This window comes from Brachyhypopomus gauderio, chromosome 12, assembly GCF_052324685.1.
Source record: "Brachyhypopomus gauderio isolate BG-103 chromosome 12, BGAUD_0.2, whole genome shotgun sequence".
In the NCBI taxonomy this organism is placed as follows: Eukaryota; Metazoa; Chordata; class Actinopteri; order Gymnotiformes; family Hypopomidae; genus Brachyhypopomus; species Brachyhypopomus gauderio.
Genome location: NC_135222.1, coordinates 10,298,675 through 10,312,058, shown reverse-complemented (window position 1 = coordinate 10,312,058; position 13,384 = coordinate 10,298,675). Strand labels below are relative to the sequence as shown.

The following is a 13,384-nucleotide window of genomic DNA, read 5'->3' as shown; positions in this document are numbered from 1 at the left end:
CCATTAGGCAATCGAAAACATAATTACGTTTGGATTTGTTTATTTATTTTGCATTTTGTTTGTTTATGAAATCAGGGCCTCACGTTTTCTGGAATTCTAGGTTGTCAGGAACGTATATTCCTGGTAACGCGTTTATTCCGGAAGCATTTTCACATGAACAAACCGGAAGAAACATTTCAACGCGTTTGTTTTTCTCGACGCACAAGGAACGTGGAAAGTAGCTGTATATATCGGCGGAGAAGGACGAGTTATCTTTAAAACATTTAATATTATACAATGTAAGTAACCATAACCCAGACATATTAGTTTTCTCGAATTATTCGTGATTGGGTAATATGGGCAGGTATTCAACAACATTTAATAATCCAATAGAGTTAGGTTAGTTAGCCATGCTAACCTATCTAGCTAAAGTAACGCTATTTGATGCTTACTAGCTTGAGTGTGCATCTCTCTCTCTCTCTCTAATATATATATATATATATATATATATATATATATATATATATATATATATATATATATATATATATATATAATATGTGTGTGTATAGTTTGTATTTTTATTTTGTATTTCTGTAAAATGTAGTTATATATCTTAATCTCGTTATTTTCTAAACTGCCCTGTCTCCAGTTTCCGTTCCTTCGCATCACGATGATTATTCCGATACGATGCTTCACATGTGGAAAAATTGTTGGGAACAAGTGGGAGGCATATTTGGGGCTCCTCCAGGCGGAGTACACAGAAGGGTAAATCCGCAATCATGTTATGTCGTGTACAGTTTCAAGATTATGTCTGGTCAGTGATAAAATCTTCATTTTTGTGTACCCAGTGATGCCTTGGACGCCCTCGGTTTGAAAAGATACTGTTGTCGGAGGATGCTGCTTTCACACGTCGATCTCATCGAGAAACTTTTGAACTACGCGCCACTGGAAAAATAGACTTCATGGATTAGCGCTTATTGAAATTGCGGTATTTCGCAATCAGCGAGCATGGCGCTTACTCCGCGCTGTCACCAACGTCTGGGTGACTATATGGACAAGTTGTATTGTGGATATGCAGTTCATTGTTTTCGTTGCTTTAGATGACTTTTATAAATAAAGTGTGGAACTAACTGATGGTGATGTTAGACGTTCTGTGCAAAATACACAAAAACCTAAAGGAAGGTGGCCTATATAACCTAAAGGAAATATAAAATGCTACCATCTTTAACCTTGACATCTTGGCACATCAAAAACATCTTAATAAGTAAATTATTTTAATTCCTACTGTTGCTTTTCATTACAAAAAATGTACAATGAAAGAGAAAAAGGATGTATTAACTTTACCAAGTTAAGAAACAAAATAAAACAGGGTAGTACCACAGTATGAACAGTCAGTAGCCACTGAAAATTTCCATTTTGCAATTGAAACATTCTTTTACAGTCCTTTTTACATAGTAAGGTGAATGGAGATTTACAAACATTGATGAAAATTAAATTGGGTATGGACTAAGGCGTTGTGAAGGGTATTTGTGTTCAGCATTGGGGAATGAATTCTGGGCGTTTGCCATTTGTCTCTGGTCCCCCGTAGGCTCACCAGCTGTTTCACACACGCTTTTCGGGTCCTGAGTGTCAATGATCTGAAAATAATCAGATTAAGTCAAATAAGGCAAAAATGAGATTCTGAAACATAGTTAAGGGAGGCTGAGAAAACTGGGGATGTGTTTAAGTCCAGCAAATACTCAGATCAGCCACGATATCAAACTTACATTAAAAGAAATGTGAAGTGAAACAAGCTCTCTTTACACTGGCACCTGATAAAATGTGGGCTATATTAGGCAGCAAGTGAATCGTCAGGTCTTGAAGATGATGCATTGGAAACCAGAAAAATAGGCAAGAATAGCGATCTGAGCATCAAGGGCCAAACTGTGATGGCCAGACAACCTGAGTCTCCAGCACTCGGAGATGGAACCTACCAAAGGTGGTTGAAGGAAGAGCTAGGGTGATTGTGCCAAGGGTAATTTATGTGCATAGTGAGCAAAGGCAAGCTCATCTAATCCCACAGAAGAACCATTAAAGTACAAATTGCTAAAAAGTATCACTGTCTATGATAAAGGCGTCATAACACAGCGCATCTCCGCATGCCACAGACCAGTTGAGCACTCATGCCAGTGAACACATATCACATGGAGACAAATTTGCCTTGTGAGATGAATCATATGTTCTTTTACATTATGTGGTCAGGTGCATGTGCATGGCTTACCTGGTGAAGAGATGGCACCAGGATGCATTGTGGGAATTAGGCAAGCTAGCAGAGGAAATGTGATGCTCTGGGCAATATTCTGCTGGGAAACTCTGGGTTCTGGCATTCATGTCAGTTACGTTAACATGCACCACCTACCTAAACATTGTTGCTGACCCCTGCCAACATATTCACTATTCACGGTGGTGTTTTCTGGCAGGTTAATGTGCAAAAAGTTCAATCAAAAATTGTGTAGGAATGGTGGGAGGAACAATGTGTTGATTACAAATACCCAAGATCTCAACCTAATCAAGCATCTGTGGGTTTTGCTGGAAACATAAGCCCCACCTCATAACATACAGGACTTAAAGGATCTGCTACTAATGTCTTGGTGCCAGAAACCACAGGACACCTTCAGAGGTCTCGTGTAGTTCATACAGTGGATTAGAGCCATTTTGTTGGCATGAATTGGACCTACACAATGTAAGGCAGGTGGTTTTAAAGTTATGGCTGACCAGTGTATAATTCTATACTGCAACAGTTCTCAGTTGCAATGCTGGGAATCCCATACGCTGTACATATTTGATGTTTTCTTGCTCATGACAGGTTTTAACAGTTACCTTAATTAAGACTTAGAGCAAGGAGACTCACAAATTTGCAGTGGAGACAGACAACTACTCTGGCAATTTGACCTCAGCACTGTGACCGTATTCCGTATATATGCAGCTCCATGACAGATAAATGATGGCCTTGTTTGAATTGCCCACCGACGGCAAGTTAAACATCCATTTATGTAAGTGTGGGCAGGCAGAGGGGAAGTTGCCCACCTAGCGATGCTTGTCTCGGTGTTCCCTATGGCGTTCCCGCTCGCGCGCCCGCTCCCGCTCTGCACTGACCGAGCGCTCGCCATGCCGACGCAGCGTGCTTCCGTCTGGCCAGCCCTGGCTGTGTGAGCGCTCCCTGGCCCGATCCCTGCTCCGATCCCTGCTCCGCACGCGCTCACGGCCCCGCTCCTTCTCCCGAGACCGGTGCCTCTTCCTGGAGAGGTTGAGTTTATTGGAGAAGATACTCATAAATAAGATGCTGAACATGTTTTCAGGTGACACCATATTGCCCTAATAATTTATTATTAATGAGCAATACAGGGCCAAATAAAATTATTAAACATTAACATTCTTGAGTAACAAAAATGTATAGGTGCAAGAAATGGCCGACAAAGTGCATACACACCGAGATCCATAGGACTTGCTCTCTATGGAATACAGGCAGTCTTTCAGGGAGTCAACGAGTGCCCGGCATCTGTCATCACTGTACACCCGAGACTGTCTGATCACTGCTATGGCTGTGAGGAGGGTCTCAATGGCCATAGAAATGTCACCTAAAGGGAGAAAGCCATCAAGGAGACATATCCATATCCATTAATCCATGATTTAAACGTGATCACTGCTCAATTTAAACCTAGGTTACAAATTACAAAAAGAAAATACAGCTGTTTTACAGTTTTACATACATGATGCACATGATGCTCAGTTATGCAGTGAAGTCTATTGTCTAATTTTTGTCTTCTTGCTTGTCGAATGCTTTTCATACCAAGATACTAGCACATAAAATCTCTGAAAATAAGCCACTGAATGGTACAACACTAGCTTGGTATAACACAAGCAATCTGTGAAGCTGTGACCTGTAGTGGCTCCGGACATGGCCTTAGTGATGGCGCTGCTCGCAATGGTCCTGTTCCTGTTCATCAGCTCTTCAAACTCTCCGTCTGACTGCAGCGCCGTAGGAACATCCCCCTCCCTGGTGAACACCGGCTTGTTATTTCTCAAAACACACTCCGCCTCCCCTTACACACGTTCTGACGAAGTTATCACCCAGATGAAACCCCGCACCACCTCCCCTTTATTGACGTGTAAAATGTAATAACTTCATCCCTTGTGGTGGCTTTTCAGAAAACATTAAATGAGGCAATGTGTTAATTAATTAATTAACACCTTCTAGTGCTGCTTGTGCCAGTGGGTTTCAGTCCCAGAACTACAGACCACACACATAGCATGTTTGTGTTTTTTCACTGACACACCCGGTTCCACCTGTGATGTAATTGTTAAAGTCTTGAGGAGATTTAAGTGTGTCACAGCAAAGAAGATACAAAAAAGAGCAGTTTTGATAAATGTTATCAGCATTCACTCATTGGTAAAGTATTTTGTAATCTATGATATCTATCTTTTTGATAAATAGCCACATTTACATCTAGCGACCTAAACACCAAAAATATTAATGGTAGCATGTCCCACACATACAAACAAAAATGGTTTATCTTCACCTGTGTTGGCTGTACGCTGTGCTGCTGTTGTGGGTGTCGTGGGCGGCGGAGAAGAAGGCGGGGTTGATGTGTAGCGATGGCGCAGGTGTGCCAGGCATGTGAGGAGAGGGGATGTGTGTGCTGGGGATGTGAGGGGAGGGTGGAGGGTAAAGATGTGGCATGGGTGGAGTCTGAAGGCGGGGCGGGGGAAAGGGTAAGGGAGGAGGGTTAAAAAAGGAGTGAATCAGGCAAGGAGGCTTGGCTATGTGTGGGGGAGGGGGGTACATTGGAGAGAAAGGGGGCATTGGCAGCTCTGTAGGTGACAAAATCATAGAACGCCCTTCAGTTTTCTCCGACTCTGCTTTGGAGTTTGAGCGCTGAGGTATGCCTGTCCAGAAAGAAGGAAATATTCATATTACTCTGATGACCAGTAATGCAGCCGGTCCCTTTGTAGTTATCTTGCTCCAAGACCCCTGACATGTCATGAGGTGTGTCTAGTCATGGCCTGCTGAGTTTAAAGGAGATAAAACTCTTAAACCTGGACTGCATACAATCTCCCCTTCATATCACTACTTATAAGGCTCCTGTGCTGATATTCATGCACAGAATTTTGCTAATGGTCAGGTAATGCATTTTATATGCAGTGATGCGCTCATTTGGGTGATGTGTGGAAAACACAACATGCATGGGGTATTACCATTAAAATGCTGACCTAGCCTGACCTTATCAGAACAAGTCCCTTACTGTTGAATCCATTAGCACAGGTTACTGATTTTCATATAGTGCTGTGAAGGAAACCCTCACGTTTTTTGGCCTGAGCCTCGAACACAGCCAGGTTTTGGCGTGTGGCGAAGCGACAGTCCACTTTCTCCCCGTTTATCTGACACTGTGGCATCATGTCTATTAGCCGCCTCAAAGACTCCTCTGTGGACACCACCATTTCAGCAAAGCTGTGAGGAACACAGAGACAAAATGTTTTAAACATGGGCATGACAGTAGACAGTGTGGATGGGGTTTGGGGTGGGGGTGGACTCACCCTCTTGACTGACCATTCGCTCTGTTCTCAGCAAACTTAATCTCCACAACATCTTTAACCCCTAGTGTTCTTGCCATTGATATTAAATCTTTGTCTGAAGTCCACTTGGGTCAGGATTCATAAAGATGACGGTTGACCAATTAGAGTGAATGAAGAAAAAGAAATGGCAAAACACGTATATCAGCCCAAGATTACAGCAGCGGGTACATCATAAACAACCTTTATACTCATGCTAGGACTGAAGAATGAAGTCAGCTTACCCAGGAGAAGTTGCCCACATAAACAGCAAACCTCTTGGATTTATCTCCCATGCATCCTTTATATGTGTAGACTATGGATGGCTTGCCAACCTCCTTAGAATGCTCTTTGCCTGGTTCTCTCTCACCACTCACAGATCCGGTCAAGACATCGTCATAGAGAGCATCAGCTTCGTTCGTCAGGAAGTCACCAGCCTGCAGACACACGAGTGTTTTATGAGTGGGCTGTTTCCCATGGCATCACATCAAGATGCTGTCCAGCTTCAGGGAGAAGGCTACACGACTTCATGCCTCTCTGGAGAAAATTAATGCAGAGAGGTTAAAGAGCAAATTTAATGTGCCAGGTATGCGTCTCATTTAAAGGGCAAAAACACTTTTGAAGGGAAAAAAATCTGGCACAAAGAATGGGATGTGTGTTATAAATGGCAGCTTTGTTTAGGGCTACTTGTTTCAATCATTCAATGTTATTGAAAGAATGTTTATCTTTTGCATTCTAGCTCTGAGGTTAAAACCGATTTTCCCTGATGACGGTTCACAACTACAACGTCGTGTCAACCTGAATGAGCTCTATCTGTATGCAGAGAACTGGACATTAGGAGTAAACTATATGGCCAAAACACCTCTGAAGATGCGTCCACCCGTTATTGTATGTAGAGAATAAGTTTAACATTGCAATCTGATGTCACATCGCAATGCACGTTTGTATGGGTTAAAATGGTTCGTTACAACCTCAGAGGACAACACTGATCAGCCAAAGTAGACGTAGTAGCTGGTTGAGTGAATCTAAACTACATAGGAATGTGATGTTACTCGTCATAAAAAAAAGTTTCTTTTAAAATTCCATCCCTGGCTTCGCAGAAGAGTTTGCTGTGGAGCGGGTGGTGGGTCTGGGCCCCTGCTCCCTCCTCATACCTCCTCGGTGTTTAGGTCGTCGTAGATGTCGATGTGCTCTGACGCCCCTCCATCGCTCCTGGCAGCAGCCATCACCGATGACGAACCCAACCGCCCGCACTCTGCACAAACCTGCAGCCTCCACGAGTTATACGGCGGACGAGCACACACGCAAACCGAGGACGGGCGTGTTTACCCGGGTGTAAACGAGCCCGCACCACCGGGTTACTGTAGGCCAGCTAGCAACGTGCCACCCCCCACCGGCTGCTCCGAACCACTACGATACAGCTGCTTAGTTAAAACGCGGAGCGTTCACGAACAAAAAGGCGAAACGCAGCCAGGACGCATTGACGGAACCTGGTGGTGTTGCTAGTTTGAAGGATTTCTAACGAAATTCTCCTGAATGGGTATTAACAACACGGCGCTTCATCAGTTTTACCAGAGGGGGAAAAAATCACTTCACAGCGTCGCGTCCCAACCACAATACGGTCCTGCGCGAAACACGTCGCACTGTTTTGGGGTTCCACCCTGTAATTGGGCCAGCAATTTGGGCGACGTTAATGCCTTAAAATATTCAGAAATCAAAAATAAAAATCACTTGACGTGCTTATACATGCGGGGGAAATAGCGGCGACAATGTCAGTGGTGATGTGTAGATAAACGTGAACTTGTGTTTGTCCGCAGCGTCTCTGAAGCAGCTCGCCATGCTGACGGTTACAAGGACGGTGAGAAGCGTGTGTTATTTTTGTGTCTGCTTGTAGTTATATGATCGTTACTTAAACACCGACACGTACAAAACCGGCTAAAGGAACGCTAAATGTACTTTATTATCTAGCGTTTAACACTTGATTAATTAAACTAACTGTTTATCGACTTCTAACAGTGAGGGCTAGTTAGCTAAGCGGTTAGCCAGCTATATGAACTGCCTCTAAAGGTTGACGTTAGATTCGCAATCTAGCTATGTTTTTCATTACTTATTATTCATTATCTAGTTACGTTTTTCATTACTTATTATTCATTATCTAGCTATGTTTTTCATTATTTGCAATTTTCTGTCATGAAATGTCACATAAACCAAGCAAACTGATGGGCAAGAGCACTGGACAAATGTGTGGGTGTTCTCCAACTACGGCTGCTATGTCTCTCGTAATGTGATGGTAGCCGGTTATTTATCTAGGTACTAAAAACAAACTTTTAAGTAACGTAACATAGAAGTTCGGAGTATGTTCATGAAGTACTACCAAATTTATTTGGTACCACTATTGGCCTGCCACCATTGCAGGCTCATAACCCATCATAACAAAGTGCAGCGGCCTTACCGGCCAGAATTATGAAGGATCTCATTAGATTATAAAATCAATTAAGAAACACTGATCTAATTAGAAAATGTGTATTTCTCTGTCCACGTCAGGGATCTGCTTCTCGTCAAATATCTAAGAAAATTATATTTCATATATATTACCAGTGAAAGTACCGACATGAAAAACCCATACAGGCAGTATTAAATTATTAGCTAATGCACTAAGACATCAGTAATTTAGCCGATTATTTGAGCCGATTTGAGATAAGACTTACAATAGAGTTAGGGAATGTTCAAACTACAGTACTATCACTGTAATTTCACATTAACAAAAAATAAACATAGCTTGTGGCAGCAGTTTATGCCACATGAGTTTGTCTGAGCTAAATTGCATATGGTGAAATGGTACGCCACAGAGAACTCTGTTAACTCTAAGTTGATTTTCCACTGCCAGCTCCTCTGTGCTGCTGGCCGGACGGCCCTGCGGCCAACTGTTGCAGCGTCAGTGGTGGCTCGAGGCTACCGTGGCAATGCCCCAGAACCACATCTGATAGAGGTGCCCCTGCCCCCATGGGAGGAGAAGAAGAGTGAGTCACTGGACATAAAGAGGAAGCGTCTGCTGTACGAGAGCCGAAAGAGAGGCATGTTGGAGAACTGCATCCTGCTGAGGTTGGTGTTCGTGATATCGGCTACATGTACAAAATAAGTATGATATCTCAACAACTGTCCAAAATAACATTGTTACAGATGTATTCATTTATTTCAAAGTGCCCCTGTTTATAAGAGTTATATTAACTGCATTTAAAAAATGTTTTCTCCTGAGGCAGCATTTTTGCCAAACAGTACCTGGAGAGCATGAATGAAACCCAACTACGTCAGTACGACAGACTTATTAATGAGCCAAGCAATGACTGGGACATCTTCTACTGGATGATAGGTATACTATGGTATTCTGTTTCTCTGGTCTGTAACTAAAGAACTGTGCAGATGAGTGATTTCATATGTACATATGATTTCACTATATATATAGCCAACGGAAAGGGTAGATAAGGATGAGTGATAGCTTTTTCAAAAAGCCCTTCCATCTGTGTCTGTCCCCAGAGGCAAAGCCAGTCCCAGAAGTCTACCAGGGAGAAGTAATGGACATGCTGAAGGAGTTCGCAAAGAACAGGGAGATGGAGCAGAGACTGGATGCGCCTAACCTTGAATACCTCGATAAAAGCTGCCGTTGAAACCTTAAGCTACAGAATACTTCAAATAAAAATGAGATTGGTGTTTTGGACAGGCAGAATGGTGGGCCTTGTGACTAACGCAGTGCGTCATACAGGGATTTGGTGTCCGCACACCATCCAGGCAGCTGAACTTTTGCACCGTCGTGGTGTCGCACATAGCTGCCTTCAGTTAGTTAGCAGTGTCTTGTGTTTGGTTGTCACACATGCAAGAAGATGTTATGGAATGACAGTGACCAGGTGGATAGTTGCTTGTAGCACTGTGTACAATAGCAGATCAACATCCTCTGTAAACATGCCAAATTCTGTTTTATTTGAAGTATACTGGGGTACTTACTTTCCTGCCATCAGGGGGCAGTAACCAGGACATCGTATGAAGTTATGAATGATCCTTGAGGCCTGTGACTGATAAGGGTCTTAAAAAATATTAGAACATTAGGTAAATTTTGTTTTTCATTGGGCAGCAATGTGATATATTTTCATGGGTTTCAAATTCCCTGTGGGCACCAGGGGAGTTAACATATGCTGGGATCCTACTAGCTATCTACAAATCATGGGATTTTAAAAAGTCTATTCCGGTCAGGAGGTTTGATCATTTCTTGGGTGAAGCCATGGAATATCATGGGGTTTTGTCTGTAGCGTCTATCAATTTTAGTTCCCATTGATGAAAATGACATTCTCTCATTTTTCATGTGTGAGAGGTTGTTGTGGTACTTCATTTTCTGTGTCCATTTTTAAAAGGTGACCTGTTTATCCATTCATTATGGATCATGCAAATTCAGCTTTTTAGTCAGTGAAAGTCGGGGAACTTCATATTAGACCAATCACATTGCTAATGTTATCTTGAGAAGAACATGCTTAAAAGGGTAGTTAAGGCAAATGTGCTTACATTTCAAACAGAAAATGTTAGTAGGTATGACTTGAATCATTAGCATTTTTGGTTGAACCATTCCTTTAACCCTGACCAGAAGAGATAATCAGAATACTTGCATTTTGCAGGAGCTTTGCAAAAGTGAGCTTGTTTTCATTTATTTTATTTCAAGACTTTTAGACGAACAAACTGTATGGATGCCTTTGTGTATGCACTCCGTCAGAGTTCACGGTTTCTTCTCAATTCTTTGTTAAAGTGAAACCATTTATACTGTACATTGAGAGATGCTGAAATACATAATCATTGCTTTGATAGTGCAGTTATCATAGCATTATACTGTGATTGTAATTTGAACATTTAAATCATCTAAGGGCAGGACCATATTAAAGGTAATGTTAATGATTAGCTGTTTTGCTTTACAAGCATACATATTCTGCAGGCTCTCAATTACATCTAAAGAGAGTTACATTAAATAACCTCTGTACAGTATATTTAATAGAACACTTGACTCTTTCCTTGCAGCACCACCAAATAATGAGCCTTGTTTTTACATGCATTATTTATTTCTAGTAAGACTGCTGAGATTTCATTGCTTTTCTTCAAGGGAGACAGGCATCGTGTTACAGCACTGAAGCAGTGTGGCTTTAAAAGCTCAAGAGCACATCACAAGCTGTCAGAGGGAATGGGACACTCCCTGTTGCCATCTGGGCCCAAATGGTGGTAATTCAGTAACTCTGGATACCCTGCTTAAGATGTAAAGTGAAGGTTATTACTCATAGGGAGCCCCTTATCCAGGGCACTGCTGGTGCAAGTCGGACTATCATAGAGAGCTCTGAGGACTCTGCAGTCTAACCTATTGAATAACGCACACTCAACTTTCAGCTTCAATTTTGACAAAAAGTGGAATTATGCAACACATTCCCAGTGTTCTTTAATCTGAGGTTACTGAACCATTTGTACCATTTTAGCACTGTTAAGCCCTTTTTAACCATTCACTCAATGGCTGCGATGTCCTTGTTAATGCAAAAGTGATGGGTATGAGCACTCAACCCAGCACAGAAACCATGAGCAACAGCAGAGCAGTAGTTATTTGAATTAATTTGCAGTTACAAAATCTCACACCAGTTCTTATATTGTGTAGTCAAATACTCTTGTTATGACTCTGCTCACGTCAGTATGTTGTTCCAAAACACAGGCTCCAGGCCCTGTTAGTCAGAATGTGTGAAGCCAACCTCGCGTGTTATGCATGTCTTTAAAGCTTGAGATAATGATAACTGCAGTTGACCAGCACTAAACCAACACAGCTTTCTGAACAACATCAATGCTTCCACTGAAACATGAAAAAAATGATGTTTGCTGTAAGTGTCTTGGTAAAAACAGCCCTACCGCTGAGCTGGTTACAGTGCTGTCATGTTCTGATTGGGATTTTAATTACCCATGAAGCAGCAGTACAACACAGTTAATTAGCTCACTTCAGAATATCAAAGGCAACAGTCTCCACCAGTGTGTTAAATACTAGAGAATTACAATGATAGTTTGCCATTGAAGAAACGCTGCACCTTTAGAAGTTATTAAAATGTAGCATTAATGTGCATGGTGTGTCTGCTATGGTAAAGACTTGAGAACAAACACATGTCCCTGATGGATGAAAAAGCTTAAGATTAAACTCCAGCTTTATTTCCCAAGAGCAAGCGAGTTATGAGCAGCAGCATTCTAATGTGAGGTGTAAATGTAATTGGTTCGTCAAGGGAGGATATGTGGTGTCGTATTGATCGCTGACCTCTAGGTGGCAGCACAGCTATATAGCTTGTCTAGTAGATTACGTATATCGTACAATACTTCTGAAAGCTGTAGAACAATAACTTGGCGGTATACTGGGGCTACATTCAATACCTCTTCATTAATTTCAGAGTATCGTCACATGAGTTCTTAGAATAGTAAATGTGAATGCTTCAGAACACAGAAGGTCACCCATGGCTTGAATTACAATGAAACCATTTTTTTCTTGATGCATTATGTAAAAAAATCTTTAGACATCACACACACTGCAAGCCAAGTATGTGCGGTGAGCTTTACGGCCAGGCCAGATCAGCCTTCAGTTCAACTGCAGTCCTCTGAAAGGGGAGCGGTGTGATACCTGGCACGCAGGTGAGACGTGGCTTTAAATAGCGGCGAGAAAGCCGGCTGCGTGACCGCTCTGACCTCCCCACCATCTGTCTCTATGGAGATGGTGCTAAGAACAGGCCATCCCTGCTGCTTGTAGAGACCGCCGTGTGTGATGCGTGCCTGATCATCGCAGTGCTGGCGGTACAGAGCCCCGACCACAGAGGTGTGGGTGTGTCTCCGGCACGAGACCAACGCACAGATGGGAAACGATGGACGTTTTGTGCTTCGTCACACCCGATCGAGCCCTTCAGCTAATGACCTAAACAGCGCCGGTGCAGTGAAAGTGATACAGTAAGACGTGCTGCACTTTGAGGCCTGACTGCAGGAGTAGCCTAATGTTGGGCATCCAACAGCCTGCGACCAGGCCACAGGGGCGCGGGGTTTCTAGCCTAATGCAAGCACTCAGTATTCTCCAACTGTGAATTGGCAGCGGCTGCGTGCCCTGCCTTGCTCTCGCTGTCTGACTCATTGCCTGGCTGTCTGCTCTCTCTGTCTCTTCTCCTGCTGGTGGCTGATAACTTGTCACTTCATGTCTGATTTAGAATTGTGCACGGCGCTGTTTTTGCCTTCTTTCCTACGGAGTGTATTAAGCTAAGCTGCACTGGCTGTGGGTTCGGTAATGATGCTTAGGAGACGTGCTGCATGCCGATGCCCTTGCACGCTGCGTGTTTGGTGTGCCGCGTGCGCGATCGCCCACGCTCACCCACTCGCGACTCTCATTTCCCTCTGACATGTTCCTGTCATCCTGCAGCTCGGCAAATGCGTGCGTGTGCACGTGCATATATGTGTGTGTGTGTGTGTGTGCCCGAGCAAGTGGGGTGTGCACGTCGTGACAAGCTTACACTTCATTCGATGCCTCCCCATCTTTCCTTTGCTCTCTCCATCTCCCCCTCCCCCTCTGTCTCTCTTAAAATTGCAGCCTCTTCGCATCCTCTCCCTTTTTGTTTTTTTGGGGGTCCCTCTTTCCATCCCTTTGTTTGCTCATCGCATCAACTTGTTTTTTTTCAAGAGAGCCTTTAATACATCAGAGTCTGCAGACAGCTGCCCTTACAGGAAATAAATATGAGTTTCCAGGCTCCATGCTGTGCTCTGTGCCCACACACAGCCCCGAATA

General features: G+C 43.1%; 3 protein-coding genes across 3 annotated transcripts; 2 read left to right on the top strand and 1 right to left on the bottom strand.

Annotated features, from left to right (window-relative positions):
• The first annotated feature begins 118 nt into the window (after nucleotides 1-118).
• Nucleotides 119-1,112, top strand: polr2l (RNA polymerase II, I and III subunit L). The gene is made up of 3 exons (XM_077023089.1): nucleotides 119-278; nucleotides 632-747; nucleotides 831-1,112. Exons 2-3 carry the CDS (start codon nucleotides 653-655, stop codon nucleotides 937-939), a joined length of 204 nt encoding a protein of 67 aa, XP_076879204.1. The 5' UTR covers nucleotides 119-278; nucleotides 632-652; the 3' UTR covers nucleotides 940-1,112.
• A 195-nt stretch (nucleotides 1,113-1,307) lies between these two features.
• Nucleotides 1,308-6,859, bottom strand: LOC143527782 (cleavage and polyadenylation specificity factor subunit 7-like). The gene is made up of 9 exons (XM_077023081.1): nucleotides 6,726-6,859; nucleotides 5,817-6,008; nucleotides 5,557-5,660; nucleotides 5,325-5,470; nucleotides 4,542-4,908; nucleotides 3,903-4,018; nucleotides 3,452-3,599; nucleotides 3,049-3,259; nucleotides 1,308-1,619 (listed from the first exon to the last, which is right to left on the bottom strand). Exons 1-8 carry the CDS (start codon nucleotides 6,795-6,797, stop codon nucleotides 3,049-3,051), a joined length of 1,356 nt encoding a protein of 451 aa, XP_076879196.1. The 5' UTR covers nucleotides 6,798-6,859; the 3' UTR covers nucleotides 1,308-1,619.
• Nucleotides 6,860-6,971: 112 nt separating this feature from the next.
• sdhaf2 (succinate dehydrogenase complex assembly factor 2) lies at nucleotides 6,972-10,593 on the top strand. The gene is made up of 5 exons (XM_077023087.1): nucleotides 6,972-7,111; nucleotides 7,389-7,429; nucleotides 8,459-8,673; nucleotides 8,832-8,941; nucleotides 9,106-10,593. Exons 1-5 carry the CDS (start codon nucleotides 7,108-7,110, stop codon nucleotides 9,234-9,236), a joined length of 501 nt encoding a protein of 166 aa, XP_076879202.1. The 5' UTR covers nucleotides 6,972-7,107; the 3' UTR covers nucleotides 9,237-10,593.
• The last annotated feature ends 2,791 nt before the right edge of the window (nucleotides 10,594-13,384 follow it).